Source organism: Lissotriton helveticus, chromosome 9, assembly GCF_964261635.1.
Source record: "Lissotriton helveticus chromosome 9, aLisHel1.1, whole genome shotgun sequence".
NCBI lineage: Eukaryota > Metazoa > Chordata > Amphibia > Caudata > Salamandridae > Lissotriton > Lissotriton helveticus.
Window position 1 is genome coordinate 939644253 of NC_136070.1, and position 17436 is coordinate 939661688.

Genomic DNA, 17436 nt, shown 5'->3' on the forward strand with positions numbered 1-17436 from the left:
CGCATGCTACACGGGGTTGTTGCACATTAACTTTATATGCTATTATACGATTAATCAAACCCGTGATTAGACTACTCAGCATGATAATCACCAGTTACGTTATTACTAGTAAACCCGGGAACTTGCTGGGTACACAGATCTTTGCAACGGGTGTCTGAGCCCCCTAAACTGTTTTAAAATAGTCTGTTTGCATATAAAGTAATCCAGCATAGATTTAATTGGGCCTGTCCTTGGTACCAATTTCTTTGAGGCCAGGATTATATATATATATATATATATAAATACCTAATTCGACTGCCACCCCGTTATTCCCACAAAAATCAATCAATCCACGGGATCCCAAAGTGCATTTTCCATTCCCAGCATGCTCGCAAAGATGTTAACACTACCTTTAAAAGCAAAAGAGTTGTTTTCTCCAACAACTCAAGATTATTTGGAACATTATTCATAGGGAAACAACCTATCGATTGTTAACCAATAAAATGAGAGAGAGAAAACTTTACAGTGACATTGTTATGCAAGGGTCATTTCCATTGGCTAAAGAGTGGTTGCTACATCAGTTGAAGATGGCTGCGCGTAATGCTCTTTTGCTGCGGCGTTTTCTCTCTTTTCCATGTGGGTGGCGAAATAGCCTGTGGAAGCGTGGCCTCGCAGCCTCGGCCCGTGAGCCACGCAGCCGCCTGTACGATCATGCACGCGATGGGTATAGTGCGCGTCCTGTTTTGGATATGGATGCATTAAACCAGGACACTGAAGCAGCCATTACTGAGCTAGAAAACCGGAAAGGAACGCTGAACGGGCATGACCTGCGGGCTATAGTAAGTCGGAAGTGACGTAATAGCGGTCATAATATGGCACCTAGAGAGCTTGAGTAAATGCTTATGTCCTGATCGGCGGCCATGTTGGGGTTAGGCAGCTGATCACTGCACAGTAGTCTTAAAGAAAAAAACAAGCACTGGCATAGCCAATAGGTCTCACCTTTTGGATCTTATACTTTTTTTTTAAGTATGCATCAAATTATCCTGTCTGCTACAAGATTTACTGTTAGTTCTCGTGCCACTGGTAAAGAGACAGACACACTTAAGCTTGTGTTTCCATGCAATGTATTGATTATTGAAAATGCTGTTTATCTCTTGGCAAGGTAAGCTTGTACCTAAAAGAATTTAAACGATGATTAATAATAATGTAATAGAAATAAAGCCCTCACTAAATGCCCCAGTTTGTGATGCAACTTAAAGAAACCTATATTGATTAATGGCAGGAGTGACATGAATGTTACTTGCATTGTTTTGTTGCTTATTTCTGCAGTGTTTTAGTCAATGCAGGATTAATTTGTGTTATTGTTAGTAGTATGAATACGCTTGCAGTAAATTGTCATTGTGTTTAATAATTGTGAACAAAAATATTTTACAATGCATTGTAAGTACTTTGTGGCTATGTGGGCTGTGTTAGCGATATTGCAATCAAATGATATAGAACCACATTTTTTACGCAAAATGTTTTACTGCGGGAAGGTAGCATGCTTTTGTTAGTGTATTTTACTGTTTTTACCTTTTGAAACTTACTTCAGCTGCATAAACTCACTGTGGGATTTTAAGAGCCACTAAACCTTTTATACCCAAAATAAAGCATAATAATGATTGCAGTTCAAATCCGCAATACAATAAAAGTGTGATGTTGAGAAAACGTTTGTCTGCCATGTTTAGCAAGCACTGTAGTGTGACTTTCATCCTTTCACCAGCCTTAAGAACTTTTGAAGAATGTTGCTGTCTCTCACCATTTCTATCAAACCGGCACAGGGATGGTTTGACATGTGACATAGAGTACTTGCTGACTTTGTTTGCAAAGGGGCCCACTTGAAATATGGGAGGCACTACATTAGTATGCCTGTAAAGATTGTTATCAGGGTGACAAGCACCATTTGTGGGTTTTTTTCAGGCACAAAGCCATAGAGTAAATTAGCATAACTAACAGTATGTGAAACCACCAATCAAGCCATTACTTTATTTTCCAAGAATGAAAGTCTGCCTCAATAGCATTAAAGGCACGTTTGTTGTTTGCTTTTGTGATTTTCCCTTTCAAGTAAGTTAATTAAAAGTTTACAAAAGTCAACATTGGTAAGTTCAAATTTTCATAAAAAAAATAGCTATTTGTATATTTTTTTAAAGGGGAAAGACACAATACACCTTACTCCCAAAGTATCCATAATTAATGCATTTTTTAGGTCGAACTTGGACAGTGCAAGCGCTGCTCTGTGAGGCATGCTGTATTCAGGTATGGCATAGAAACTCCGCCCATTTCCCGCCCATCTTTTCAATTGGCTCCTGTTACTTTCCTTTTAAAATTGTTGCTTTTGATTGATAAGTAGGCTTAGTAGTCCCTCCCTGGTACCGCCTTGTCTCCATTTGTAACCTTCCATGAGGCTGGCCTTTTTACTTGTATTGTCACACAGTCTGCTTTATCGAAGCTGTGAGCACTATTTTCTTTAATGATCTAACACTATCCTGCCAACAACGTGCTTTCGTACAAGGTAGCATGCCACCCGCTTTTATATGTTTAATAGTAATGTATTTATTTAATTTACAGCGTGGTCCGCTTTCACTTTAGTAGCCGCGCTGATTTGTTAATTTAATTGACAGCGCGGTCCACTTTAATTTTAGCGGCCGCACTACAGAGCCTTCCTTTATTTATCTTGTTCTTTTTGGGTAAAGTGCCCCATACTTCGCTTGCACTTTAATGTTGGCTGCGCCTCTTTCTTTAGATGCTGCTCACTGTAACCTGAATACTGCGAGCAGCGTCTAAAGAAAGGGGCGTGGCCACCATTAAAGTGATCTTACAATTGTAAGAGTTTGAGCCAATGGTATTATAAATACCAATGTCTTTTATATATGTGTTGCTTTTAAAAACACATAAATAAAAGGCATTGCCATTTACAATGCCAATGGCTTAAACTCTCACAAATGCGAGACCTATCACATTGAAAAAGCATTTTCTTAATGACATGAAAACAAAAAAACGTTAGTCATTTGAAAGAACGCATGCAAATACTAGAGAATAAATATTGGGTATGTGCTCCTTCCAAATGTAATTATGGCTTTACCTGTACTTGTGATTTTAACTTGAGTGATAGCAAGAGAATATTAACTGTACTTTTTAGGTCTCGCCTACGCCTACTAGAAAAACTAGTATTTTAAAACGGGAGAAAATAGAAGATAAAGATGGAGACCATGCAGTAGGGCATTGTGAGCTTACCCTCAATGGCATATGGCCAGCCTGAGCTTGATGCGAAAAAATAAAAACCTTTGTAAATTGCAGAATATCTGGATCCCACGACTAAATGGTTTAATAATGCAAAGCGTGAGACACTAGGCAAGTTTTTTGCTGCAAACTGGTATTACTGTTGTACATTAACAAAACTGCATAAGATGTTCGGGAATGGAGGGTTTACTGTGTACATGAAGAAGGTACTATCCGGGTATAACACAGGGAAGTAGGTAATAGGGCACTATTAGAAATGAACAATTGATGAAGAGAGTTAATAACCAAAATGGGATTGCTGCAGTTGAGCTAAAGACTTGCATGTGAGGCACGGAAAGAGACTGTAAAGAGATACAGAACCAATTTATTAAAATGTGCATTTTTCAAATTTACTTCTGCTTTAAAGAATGATTTCGATCTGGAAATCCTTCTGACCTACTGGAGCTGCATAACAGCATACAAAAGAAAGACGTGCATAATATATGGAAACTTGGGATGGTGATTTTATTAATTGGTCATTTAATATGCCTTTTAAAGACAATGTTGTATAAGAAAGGAGGGATGGCTGGAGTCATAAATTACAATGACCGTTACTAAGCCAGTGTAATAGCTATGTTTTTGACCTGCGATCTTCAAAACTGAAATAGGTCTTGACTCCTCTTCCTCACGACCTAATTATCCAAACTGAAACAGGACTAATCTCCTCAGCCCCAGGATAGAAAGCGAAACAGGACAACACTCTTTCTCTTATTCATGGAAACTAACAGAGGACTACACAGACATTCTTTACCTCTCCTAAGGAGTCGGCCATTTTAGACTAGTCCCTAAATCATAGCGTCTTCAGCTTCTTCGGCTACCGACCTCACCTCCTGCACACATTAGATCAGAACCTTAGTGCATTCCCCCCCCCAATTTTTGGCTCGACCTATCACTGCTGGTATTTAAGAATGCCTGTATTTCAGACTGACTCAACCACTTCCACATCCCTATTACTTTAGCCTTGACTTAATACTGACTCCAGCCAGCTTTGACTCTCTAGCCTACACCACTACAGACACCACAACACACTCCCCTCACCTACACCACAGCTCACAGCATGGAACCCACAGGCACTCACACTCACACCTACAAAATCATTTACCCCCCCCAAACTCACTAAAAAATCTGCCAAACGCTTCAAACACAACTTTTTAAAATCTCACCCAGAAACGCCCTTTGCTGACCCATATTTCTCACTACACAATGGGATCACGACCACCGATATCATTTTCTTCTCTAAACGTAGAGCTCAATGGAGGAAAGCCTTCTTAGCCTTACTCGCGATTTCCTCCACGAGGAAATCCGCACATGGTCTAATGATCTACACTGCACCATCACAACTCTTCCAAGCGACAGCTACCATCACCATTTACAACAACAGAACTATTCTCATTCAGTCCACAGACCGCAGTCTAAACCTATTTGATAACATCTTCCCTATTATTAAAGAGCATGTATCCACCTACTTCCACCCAACTGACCTTTACACCTAGCACCCCGGACACCGCAACTCCTAACCCTTATGCCATCCTCCCACCCCCTACCCCCTGCCTTCAAGGAGCTCTACGCCTTACACCTCCCTCAACCTTTCTACTCCACCCTCCAACACACTTCTCCTCTCTTCACCTAACCCTCACATACTTCCAACTTGCACGACTGTAACAACAAACTCACCTCTTACCTAATCTGTTAGGTCCCCCGCAACGTCCATAGCCCCCCCACCTCTAGTCCCTCCCCCTCATCACCATCATTCCCCCTACCTCCGCCCTGCCCCACAACAACACCTTCTTCCTCCCCCAACCTAGTACTGTAACCACTCATGCACCCTCCATAGAAGTTGTTCCCCCTCGGGTTCCAATCAGAGACCACTCCCCCTCTAACAACTCTCCCACATTAACTCTCTCTTCCCCTGCATCTTCCTTATTCCACTTGGTCACCTCGAACTCTGAACCCCTCCATCCCAGTCAACACACCTGTGATCACCAGGTGGTGTATAATAGCTCTCCACACCACGACCACTCAATGATCGTCCCACCACCCTCTAACCCGCCTTTAGAACATTTCCCACCCCCTATTACTCCTCCCACTTCCCTTCTCCTACCTAACCCTCCCACTACCCAGTTAGCTGCAATTACAACTCTTCTAATCACACACGCTACACCCTCTCATACGTTTCCACCAATTACTACACCAGAGCATACTTCACTCCTGTACACACCTACCACACCTCTTCTCCCACCACCAACCACTCTTACTACCCATACTTCCATTCCAACTATGTGCCCAACACTCTACTCATCACCCCCCCTTCTCCCCCCTTACCTTCATCAGATTTCACACCGAACCGAGCCAAACCTCCTCACCTCATGCCTCAGTCTACCACCACTACCGTTCCAAACAACACTTTGGACAAGATTATGTCCACTCTTCTCCAAATTAAAGACGAACTTCATACTTTCAAAGAGTTGATCTCGAATCAACCCAGGCACCCCACACCCCCAGAACCCTTTCACCCAACAAGCCCACCACCCATCCTCCACTTTCATACAATCAGAATCCTCCTTACTGGACCTCAATTCCCTCCTGTAATTCTGCCACCCGTCCTCTGCGAAGCATCAATCCACTTTCGGCATACGACATACGCTCCCTCCTGCACTCCTATGATCTCGCACTCACGACCCATATAGCCCCCACACACCTTCCCATCCCTACTATCCACCCCAACCCTCACAGGTCCTCCACACAGAATGATAGATGTATCGTTGCCAATAATCTTTAAAAAGTCACACTCACTCCAGACCCCTCCTCCTTCCCTTATCACTCCCCAGCTTAAATGCACACTTTTGAACTGTAGATTGGCCCCTAGAAACGCATCAGACATTGCCGACCTCATTATCGCACATAACCTAGACCTGACCATACTCACCGAAACCTGGTTAACAGAATCTTCCTCGCCACTCATTGACATTCCAGTTCCCCCTAATTACGACATCATCAGACTGGATAGGAGTGGCAAGATAGGGGGTGGAATCGCATGTATTCACCGGAGCAACCTCTCAGTAATTAGAGCCATATACCCTATATTCTCCTCCTGTGAACACTTCTGCCTTGACATCAACAGCGAAGGCAATCCTGTATGCTCCCTACATATTATCTACCACCCACCAGGGGACAACCTCACCTTTACTGAACACCTCATGGACATGATCACAACGAACTCTAGACGACAACACACACAAATAGTCCTTGGTGATTTCAACCTCCACTGGAACGATCACAATGACTCTGTGGTCAATAGTCTCAAAAACTTCCTCAGCACTCTAGACCTCACCCAAATTTGCAACAGCCCTACTCACGATAAAGGCTCTATCCTGGATCTAATCATTTCCAAAGACGACTCCATCCAACTCGAGTCAATCCAACCCTGTGACTGGTCTGACCACCACATTATCACATTCTTCATCAATGAAAAAGTGAAATCTAACCGGTTCAATCCACCAGTCCAAAGGTCTGGAAGAGAGAATTGAAGAAACTCAGTCCCAATTCACTACCTTCTCCCAGCTACAATCTTCTTCTACCCCCTACCAGCGCCTCTGACGTACAGGTTCTCACCGACCACTACCTCAAGTCGATGACCTTTATTATTAACGAGGTTGCCCCCCTTCAGTTAAAGGGAGTTTCCTCTAAAAACTCTAAACCATGATACAACGAGCTTCTTAACGAAGACAGACGAGCTATGAGACTGGCGGAAAGCAATTGGAGATCACTCCCTTCAGCTATGCACCTCAAAACACTTAAGAAAAAAAGAAACGCTTACTTTAGAAAAATCAAACACTCGAAAGCAGCTTTCTTTAGCCACCAGCTTGACCAAGCAAGAAACCGACCAAAAAAACTGTTTGAGTTAATCAAAACTCAATCCAAGGATTAACCTCAACGACTAAAAAACACTTCTAGTACACTACCGACCTGTGAAGAATTCTCTACTTTCTTTAATCTAAAGACAGACATCAGGAAAGATCTCCTCACTGATCTAAGCCTATACTCTAGCCCCCACAGCAAAACGCCCTTTGATCTAAAAAACAATGCTTTGTGGTCATCCTTCGAAACCTACTCGGAAGAATCTATAGGCAAGATTCTCAGTACACTGAAGCCCTCCAATCACCTCACTGATCCTCTACCCGCAAACCCTGTAAAGGACTTTATCCCATGGCTTCTCCCGCTCTGGACCAAAATCATTCATAGCTCACTTCAACAAGGATACATCCCGGACTCCCTCAAAGTGGGACAAGTATCCCCCATACTAAAGAAACTATTGCCCTATCACCAATATCCCTACCTTGGCCAAACTGTTAGAAAAATGTGTACACTCCAACTGACAAAACACATCGAGCACTTTGACCTCCTCAACTCACACCAATCAGGCTTCCGAGCAGGCCACAGTACAGAATCAGCCATGACACACATAATTGATGACGCATTTCAAATTGATCAGAACGGTACTTGCCTCCTCATCCTACGTGACCTCTCATCAGCCTTTGATACGGTCAAACACGAGAACTTACTCAATCTGCTGAATCTCAGAATGGGTCTATCAGGGACAGTACTCAAGTGGTTTACCTCCTTTCTGCATATCCGGACTCAGAAATTCAAAATTAACAATACTATGTCCACACCCATTCCTGTAACACTAGGTGTCCCACAAGGATCCTCCCTATCCCCAACATTGTTCAATCTAGTCATGGAACCACTCACTGCACTGCTTCAAGCATCTAATGTGCAATTTCACATGTACGCAGACGATACCCAACTCTACCTTAAAATACACACCCCTGAAGACATCAAATTACTCAACACAACACTTAGGAACACACAGACTTGGCTGGCAGAGAATCATCTCAAACGTAACGCTCTAAAAACTGAATACCTCCTAATAGCACCTCCCACCAAAGTCCCCATCCCTCAGGCCTGGCTTAATCATCTCACTGCACACAACGTTCAACCTACTATCGTGGACTCAGTGACATCTTTAGGCATAACCCTCGATTGCAATCTCAATATGCAACATCATATCAGCAATGCAACGAAGGGAGCTAATTTCCAAATCAAGATATTTCTGAAGCTGAAACCCTTCTTCCCAGCCAATGACTTCAGGACTGCAGTCCAAGCCCTAGTTACCCTCGAGTGGATTATGGAAGTGTTGCCCTCTGTGGCCTCCCCATGTCAACAACCGCACCCCTAAGAGCCTCTATTAATGCTGCAGCGAGACTAATCACGGGCTCAAAAAAACGCTCACACATCTCTCCCGACTTAAAATCCTTGAACTGGCTGCCATACGAAGCCAGAATACACCTGAAAATGGCATGCATGACACACAAGGCTATACACCACAACTCGCCCAGTTCCCTCGCTCAGAAACTGACAATCTTTCTGAGCAGAAAATCTTCTTTTGAAACCTCAAAGATTCCACAAGAAAAAAACATATAAACGCTCCTTCTCAGGTATGGCGCCCAGAATCTGGAATGCCCTCCCTCCAGAAATCAGACTTATCTCATCCACGGCATCCTTCAAAAAAGAAGTAAAATCGCTCCTCTTAGCTAAATTCACCTGAATATAGACTAAAGAAATCTCGTATCTCATTATTTTTCCTCCCATGACTATGTACAGCCAGACCACCTATGTACCGTTCTACCTGACCTTGTTTCTATTGTTAACCATTTGCTGATCTTTGCACAAAATGACTTGTTTAATTATTATTCCTTTGTCTTTTTATCCCATTTGTGTGTAAAGCTCTCTGATATCCGTAAGGATCTTGTTCGCACTCTATAAAACTTTCAAAATAAATAAAAATAAATAAGAAGGTGGGAGTGACAGTGGACATTGGCAAGCATGGGAACACCCTGAAGTGTACACTGCAGGAGGAGTTTGGGGACAGAAAGACAAGCTATGGACTGTACATATATTACTCACTTAGAACAAAATTCTCTCAAGAAAGGAGGAGCATACAAACAGTGGACTGAGTGTTCAGAGGACAGCCCATACTCTAGGGCAGAGGTCTTCAAACTTTTGTCGGCTGAGCCCCCCCATCTAAACCTTTTTACACGTCGAGCCCCCCCACCACTACCACCTGAGAAAAACGTTCTGGAAGCTGGTACTCTGCATCATTGATGGCGATTCCCTCCTGCAGAGCCCACGTCGTATAGGGCAAATAATATTAAATAAATTAGGAGTGTTTGGTAAAATGAAGTTTTTGTAGTGCTTGTGCTTATATAAAGTTTAATTGAAAAGTCTTAAGAATACATTAGCCCCCAAAAATTATATTGGTGCTTTATTTTTCACATAAAACAAAATTTAGGATAGATTCGTGAAAACACTCCCAAAACACAGGTGAGGGGTGTGCTTGTTTTTCTCCACAGAGACAGTCAATGTTGGATGGATTCTTGCTTCTGCCATCCTTAGGTTGTGCTCCACTTCCAGTCTTGTAACTATAAACCAAAACGAGCACCACTATTGCCACACTACTTATACAATGGATCAAGATTGATCGCTCGAATTACTGAACCAAACAGTAACTCTCAGGAGATATATTTATCCGGAGTAAATCCAACAAATTTTATTAATTTTGCATCAACAATATCATATAAATGAACAATTTTTCTTGTTTAAATATGAACAACACATATTTGGCTCCACATCACATATAAAAGAACAATTATTTACAAACAAAAAGACAATTTTAAACAAACTACCAGCTTTCATTCGAACACTCATACGTAACAGCACATTGATATATACACACAAATACAAATTACAATTACACAACAATATTTACAATTTCCTGAATTAGAAAAATAGCATTGGAAAAAGCAAATGAGAAGTTTTAGAATGCTTGATAAATCAATAGAATATTCCTAATGCTGGGTAGAGGGGGTCTACGCGTTTCGATAACCCCTTGTTGTGGGGAAATCTCATCAGGACCATGTGCCTCTTAGGTGCTTGGTTGTTCTCTTGCTTGGAGAAAATATTTTAACGCTTGCCGCGATCTAGTCGGAATCCAAGTTTATTCAGAAATGGTGGAAGTGGAGATTTATTTTCAGCGTGTGCGTCGGTCGGGTTGTGGTTCCCGGGACTGACGGAGAATCTTCTCGTTTCAGAATTCTGAATGGTTCTCTTGTGGATGGATGTGGATCGACTGGATGGAACCGGCCCCTGCATTAGCTGTCAGAGACCGAAGATTGTGGACCCCCTGATGAATTCAGCACAAGAGAACCATTCAGAATTCTGAAACGAGAAGATTCTCCGTCAGTCCCGGGAACCACAACCCGACCGACGCACACGCTGAAAATAAATCTCCACTTCCACCATTTCTGAATAAACTTGGATTCCGACTAGATCGCGGCAAGCGTTAAAATATTTTCTCCAAGCAAGAGAACAACCAAGCACCTAAGAGGCACATGGTCCTGATGAGATTTCCCCACAACAAGGGGTTATCGAAAAGCGTAGACCCCCTCTACCCAGCATTAGGAATATTCTATTGATTTATCAAGCATTCTAAAACTTCTCATTTGCTTTTTCCAATGCTATTTTTCTAATTCAGGAAATTGTAAATATTGTTGTGTAATTGTAATTTGTATTTGTGTGTATATATCAATGTGCTGTTACGTATGAGTGTTCGAATGAAAGCTGGTAGTTTGTTTAAAATTGTCTTTTTGTTAGTAAATAATTGTTCTTTTATATGTGATGTGGAGCCAAATATGTGTTGTTCGTATTTAAACAAGAAAAATTGTTCATTTATATGATATTGTTGATGCAAAATTAATAAAATTTGTTGGATTTACTCCGGATAAATATATCTCCTGAGAGTTACTGTTTGGTTCAGTAATTCGAGCGATCAATCTTGATCCATTGTATAAGTAGTGTGGCAATAGTGGTGCTCGTTTTGGTTTATAGTTATTGGATTGTGAGGCTTGTCCTTATTGCCAGTGAGCCCAGACCCTGTCTTGGTAATGCCACTTCCAGTCTTGAGCAGCACCCGGAAACGGGAGTGCTCACAACATTTTTTAATATATGTTTGCTGTTTTATATAGTGCGAACATGACCCAAAGGTATTGGAGCGCCTTACAGGAGCATCTTTCACATTACACAAGCACACATTAATTTTTGTAAGCACAGGGAGATTTAGTGCTTTGCCCAGAATCACAGGATGTTGAGCAGACATCAAGCTTTGAACCTGGTTCCCCAGCTCGACAGTCTTCAGCTCTGGCTGTTGCGCCACATCCTTGCCCCTATACAAGATATCAGAAAAAGGGGTACCACAAAACATGTTTACTGACACAACTCAATAATCTGTGTTTATGTGGAGTGTGGCCAGGTGTCACCGTGTCAGTAGGAGGCCAGCCACAGTTTTCCAAGAAGGCCTTGGGGACATTTACATCAAACACATATGGTATAAGTGATTCAAGAGGCTATATACATCTTTATTCTCTAGCAGCATCAACAGTCAATTTGTTAGCATAGTTGGCTTAGAAAGAAGATCACCGTCGAAAGTTTCAGAAATAACTGCACAAGAAAGCATTTAAATTTGGTCTAAGAAAGAAGTGAGGACAGATGGTAGGCATACTTCACAATAATTGTTATATTAGGTTTGTGTACTCAACTCTAGGGATTGAAAAAAGCACCAGCGACTTTAATCAAGGTAAAATTTATTTTTCATAAGTCACTGATAAATTAAGTGATTTTGCCCAGGATCACATGATGTTGAGTCAATGCCAGGACTCGAACCTGGGTCCCCAGAACCAAAGTCAGCACCTATGGCATTATCTCCAAATCCGCTCCTAATTGACACCTCCAACAATCCCACTAGTAGTGGGATAAAGGGTAAAGGAGCGAAGCACGCTACTCCGGAACCCATAAAGGATTAGTGTTGAATTAGTACAGTGAAATATGGAAGTGATTTAAGTGGTGGATAGGTTAGTCAATTATTTGGATTCAGAAGGATAGAGGAGGGGAAAAAAGGTTTGCATTTATATGGCGCTTGTTCCCCCTGATGAGGTGTTGAAGCGCTTTTTTTGGGGGGGTGATTAGCACCCTACTCGGGAAACCAATAAAGGATTAAAGGATTAGCGGTGAATTAGTACAGTGTAATATGAAAGTAATTTGAGTGGTGGAAATATGCAACCCACCCCAAAAAATTTATCAAGTTTAGCAGTGCTCAATTCTTGTCTGGCAGGTCAATTACACAAGGTGTATAGCTGGCTACACATAGGAACATAGGTGAAATATGGACATGAATGTTCAGAATTAATTAAAGGAAGCACCAGGCTCACCTCAGCTTTGAAGTTGGGTCAAGTCCATTCACTGAGGTTGTGGAGCCTGGGTAAAGCGCTAAACATAAAGCCCTGCTCCTTTACCTGCGACATCGAAACAGCAGTAAAGGTCAAACAAAAGCCTGAACAAAAAACACTACATACAAAGAAAAAAAAGTTACTTTATTTTCGGTTTTCTCTAAATGGATTCCTCTTCTGTTAACTGTGTAGGTATCAACCCAGGCGGTAACAAACAAGACTTGCCCACATAATAGTGATAGGACACCACAACCCACTTCCGTAGCAAAGACAGTTTATTTTAATTAAACAAAATTCATAAAATTCTACAATGGCAATTATTCATTTTAAAATAAAAAGCATGTACAGACATGCAAACCTATAAACAATAAAATTAAATACAATGGAAACAATAATACACAACAATCACAATTTCATAAAAACATAGTATCAGTTCCTGAGTCGATTAAGAAATATGTTGTCGACGCGCATTTCGGCGACCAGCGCCTTCTTCAAGACAAACAAACTCTCAGGTTCCTAGATATAAAGACATAATTACTGATCCAGAAGTGCATTCATTTACCTCATGAAAGGAGACAACAACTCGTATTGTCAATAAGTACAATAATTAAAACAAACACCATAATATAACATCATATATTGACTGTCAAAATAGTACCAACGGAAGTGGGTGAAGGGTTTATGCGGCCCTAAATTAAAAGCAAGTTGTACCCAAAAATGGAAAAAGAATAATAAATACAGACTTCGGTGCTCATTTGAACGAGATGTCACGTGGTATAAGTGTCAAAATGGGACATTAATACTAGGCTAAAAGCAGACATTATGATAGTGATCAGGTCAAAAAAGGATGCAAGTAGGTTTATTATAGATAGAGAGAGTACAGGGAGAGTGCAATAATCACTATTCATTTGTCTCTCACAATATTCTAGCTGATAATTTCTACTCAATTATATGTGTTGATGTATATCTAACACAAATTCATGTTCATAATCTTAATTGTTTCTTAATAAACTATACTACCTGCTACATACATTGTATTAATCTGATCAACTACCTATAGGTTCGAATGATAACAGACAAGTACAGAAATACTTACTTGCAAACTAGTACATGCACACAGTTTGTATTGTTGGCACGACTTCTCACATAAAGGAAAATGCTCTAAAAAATGAAAGGACGCTATTAGTTTAAAGAAACACAAGGTGTTAACGTAGAGAGCGACAATTTATTCGCTGCAATAGTAGGGGAGAGAACAGTGTCTCCTCTTAAGCTACTATGTTTAACAAACTCATCTAATGAGACTTACAATACTCTGCGCTTCCTGCAGTGTCGTAAGAGAGTGCATAGCTACTAAAAAGCATGTTTAAACGAACAAGAATTGGCAGACTTACACAGCGTTTTCGGTTGATGCGTGTTGATAATTCAGCATTAATGGTTTATAAATGCAACCAGGATATTCTTCATAGATTTTAAGATCTCTAATGGGCAAAAGTGAACAATGACGGGATTAGGGTTGAAAACTGCAATTATGATTTCAATTCTAATAGACAGTATTGCTGGAGAGGAATTCCGTACCTTAAGAGAGAATGTTCGCGTGTTAAACTTCACTAGCGACGAATGTAAAGTCGATAAAGACACACTCTCCTGATTAAATTTTTTTAAAAACAGAGGAATTACTGTGGATATAGAACAAAAGCCCTTATCAGACAAGTCTTATGCGGGCGCACAGAGTCCCGGCCGCGCCGCCATTGTTGGGACGTCCTCCTAGACCTGTGGTGGCGCGTGTCCTCCACTACAAGGACAGGGACTTATTGATCCAAATGCGCGCTCCACGGGGCCCTTCAAAGTGGAGAACAGTTCGGTCACAATATTCCCGGACTATACACAGGATATTCAGCGCCGCAGGGCCTCGTACCTGGCGGTAAAAAAGGAACTGAGATCGGAGGGGATCCAATACTCACTGCTGTTCCCGGCCAAGCTGCGAATCATCCTAGATGGCACGACACAGTTCTTTTTGTCGCCTGACGACGCTTGGTCTTGGCTTGAGTCCTACAGGGCGGGAACGGAACGAAGGGACAAGACGGCGGATGGTAGGCCCAAACAGGTGAGGGTGCGCCAGTCGCAACGCATCCGCAAGAGGCACAGAACACAACAGGCCCTGCTGCGAGCGCAATTGGCGGCGGACAAGCAGGGAGCACTGGCGGCGACGGCAGCGATCACCGGGTCGCAGGTGGAAGACCTGATCGGAAGATCGGCGTCGGAAGAAGAAAAAGGACAATCTGGGACTGAACTGTCTGATGTAGATAGTAATGCGGGACCGGAGATGACACCTCGCACTGCGGATGATCTGTGCTGAGCGGGGTCCTTGAGGTGCACTATGGCCTGGAGTCGTTTACTGACGGGGCAGGAATGTGTGGTACCCTTTTGATTACTGTTGTTATCACATGCCACTGGGCGGGATCATGGAGCGGGGGGTGGAGGCGGGAGCTGCCGCCTATCGGCGCGTTGCCACGTTCTTCTTTGCCCTTAAGGCAACCTGTGGTGGCTACTGCAGGGTAGACTTGTTTACATGCTTATTGAGGTTTGGATGTGGGGCTGATGAGAGACTATTGGTTCCTGTTCTGGGGGTATGGGCGTTGGGTGTTCTGTGGGATGTTAGGGGGGTTGGTACATTTGCAGCTGGTGTGAGCTGGAGAAACATGATGGGGATAACGTTGTGGGAGGATAACAATGGGAACTTTACCTGAACTTAAGTGCATCATTTGGAATGTCCGGGGGCTGCATACTATGTCCAGACGCTATAAAGTACATGCATATTTGGTGAGACGTGGGATTCAGATTTCAATGCTCCAGGAGACCCATCTTACCAAATCAGAATGCGCGGCGCTGCAGCGACGCTGGAGGGGGCAGGTATTTGGTACAACGTACTCGGCATATGCGAGGGGGGTGCTGATTTGGGTGAGGGCAGGAACTCCATTTCAGGTTACAGCTCAAATAACTGATCCAGAGGGTAGATATGTGGGAGTGCGGGGGAGACTGTGTGGCAGGGAGGTGGTGCTCTGCAGCATTTACGCGCCAAATGTGGACCAGCCTCGATTTTTTTTGATGCCGTATCAGGTGTCCTGGCACATTATTTGGCGGGTCCGATAATACTGGGAGGCGATTTTAACTCCATTACGGATACCGCATTGGACAGGTCACATCCACCGCTGGCTGAATCTTTGGTGCGTAGGGTGGCACGGCGGAGAGCAGAATGGCAGACTGAATGGGGGCTGATAGATGTGTGGCGAGCGCAGCACCCCGATAGCAGGGATTATTCCTACTTCTCCGCGCTTCACGAACTGCATGTCCGGATCGATACAATCCTATGTGATCCTGCTGTTGCCAACCTGGCATCTAGTACTGAATACTTGGCCAGGACCATTTCTGATCATAATCCCCAGATGCTTTCCCTCCACTGGCAGCAAGCGAGAACAGCGATTCCCAACTGGCGATTGAACCCGAATACACTAGAAGATCAGGTATTCCGGGCTGCTGTGCGAGAGGGAGTGGAGACGTATTTTGCAGTTAATGAGGGATCTGCATCTTCTAGGGGCCTGGAATGGGACGCTTTTAAAGTGGTGGCGAGAGGCCTGTGTATTGGTAAGCATAGCGGGGTCAGGAAGGTGATCTTGGGAGAGGTCCTGAGGGCGGAGGAGGCACTGAGGAAATTAGAACAGCAAAGACCTGAGCAGGGCGCGGTGCAGGCGCAGCTTATAGAGGCTAAAGAGTTAGTGGCGACGGAAACTGAGAGGTTACGCTGCTATGACTATAAGCAGTACACGGCGAGGGTCCATGATGAAGGTGACAAAGTGGGAACACTGCTGGCGACGCTGGCGAACCCGGAACAGAGGGGGTGCTCGATTCTGAGCGTGAGGACGGAATTGGGGGACACGGTCTATTCCCAGATGGCGATCCTTAAGCGCTTTGAGGAGTATTATGGGACCCTGTACCGGAGTCGACTGAGGGCGGGAGCCGAGGAAATAGAGAGCTACCTGGCGGATACTCGGTTCCCGCAGTTAGAGGAAGAAGACGCTAATAATAATAAATAATAATCCACATTTGTATAGCGCACAATCACCCGTTAGGGTCTCTAGGCACTGGGGGGCCGTCGGGAAGATTAAGCAAGCTATTGCCCAGAGTCGCATGGTGCTGGGCTAACCTGCCGCCGGAGCCGGGGATCGAACCCTGATCCCCAGATTCCAGCGTCAGTCGCCCTGGCCGCGGCGCCACACCTCTCCCACTGCTAAGACCCTGGGCGCTGCGGTTACGCTGGCTGAGATTAAGGGAGCTATTGCAAAGATGGCGAGGAGGAAGACTCCTGGGGTGGATGGCTTCCCCATTGAATTTTATGCCGTGTATGCTGATGCCTTAGCACCCCGGTTGCTGGCAGTTTATAATGAGGCACTAGAGCGAGGCTGTTTGCCTAGCTCTATGCGCGAGGCTTTGGTAGTGCCCCTGCTAAAGCCGGGTAAGGATAGCACGGACGTGACGGCGTACAGGCCGCTGTCTATGTTGACGGTGGATTATAAAATCTTGAGCCGTATCCTGGCTACTAGATTGCTGCCACATATGACGACACTGATTCACGAGGACCAGGCTCGTTTTATCCCCACTTCGGCTAATATCCGTCGTTTGATACATGTCATGGGGAGTGACTTGGATCCGGGTGACAGGCCAGCGATATTGTCTATTGATATAGAGAAGGCGTTTGATAGCTTGGAATGGGCCTATCTGGATACCGTACTAGAGAGGTTCG

At 43.5% G+C, this 17436-nt stretch overlaps 1 protein-coding gene across 2 annotated transcripts in view; it reads left to right on the forward strand.

Moving 5' to 3' along the window:
* Window positions 1–461: 461 nt before the first annotated feature.
* The window catches only part of SARS2 (seryl-tRNA synthetase 2, mitochondrial), a 197457-nt gene continuing 180482 nt past the window's right edge, over window positions 462–17436 (forward strand). The window contains exon 1 of one of the 2 annotated variants that reach the window (XM_078662238.1): window positions 462–818. In XM_078662238.1, the coding sequence (XP_078518364.1) occupies window positions 483–818 (336 nt within the window). In that variant the 5' untranslated portion in view covers window positions 462–482. The remainder of the gene's footprint in view (window positions 819–17436) is intronic. The other variant, XM_078662239.1, reaches the window with a different exon arrangement.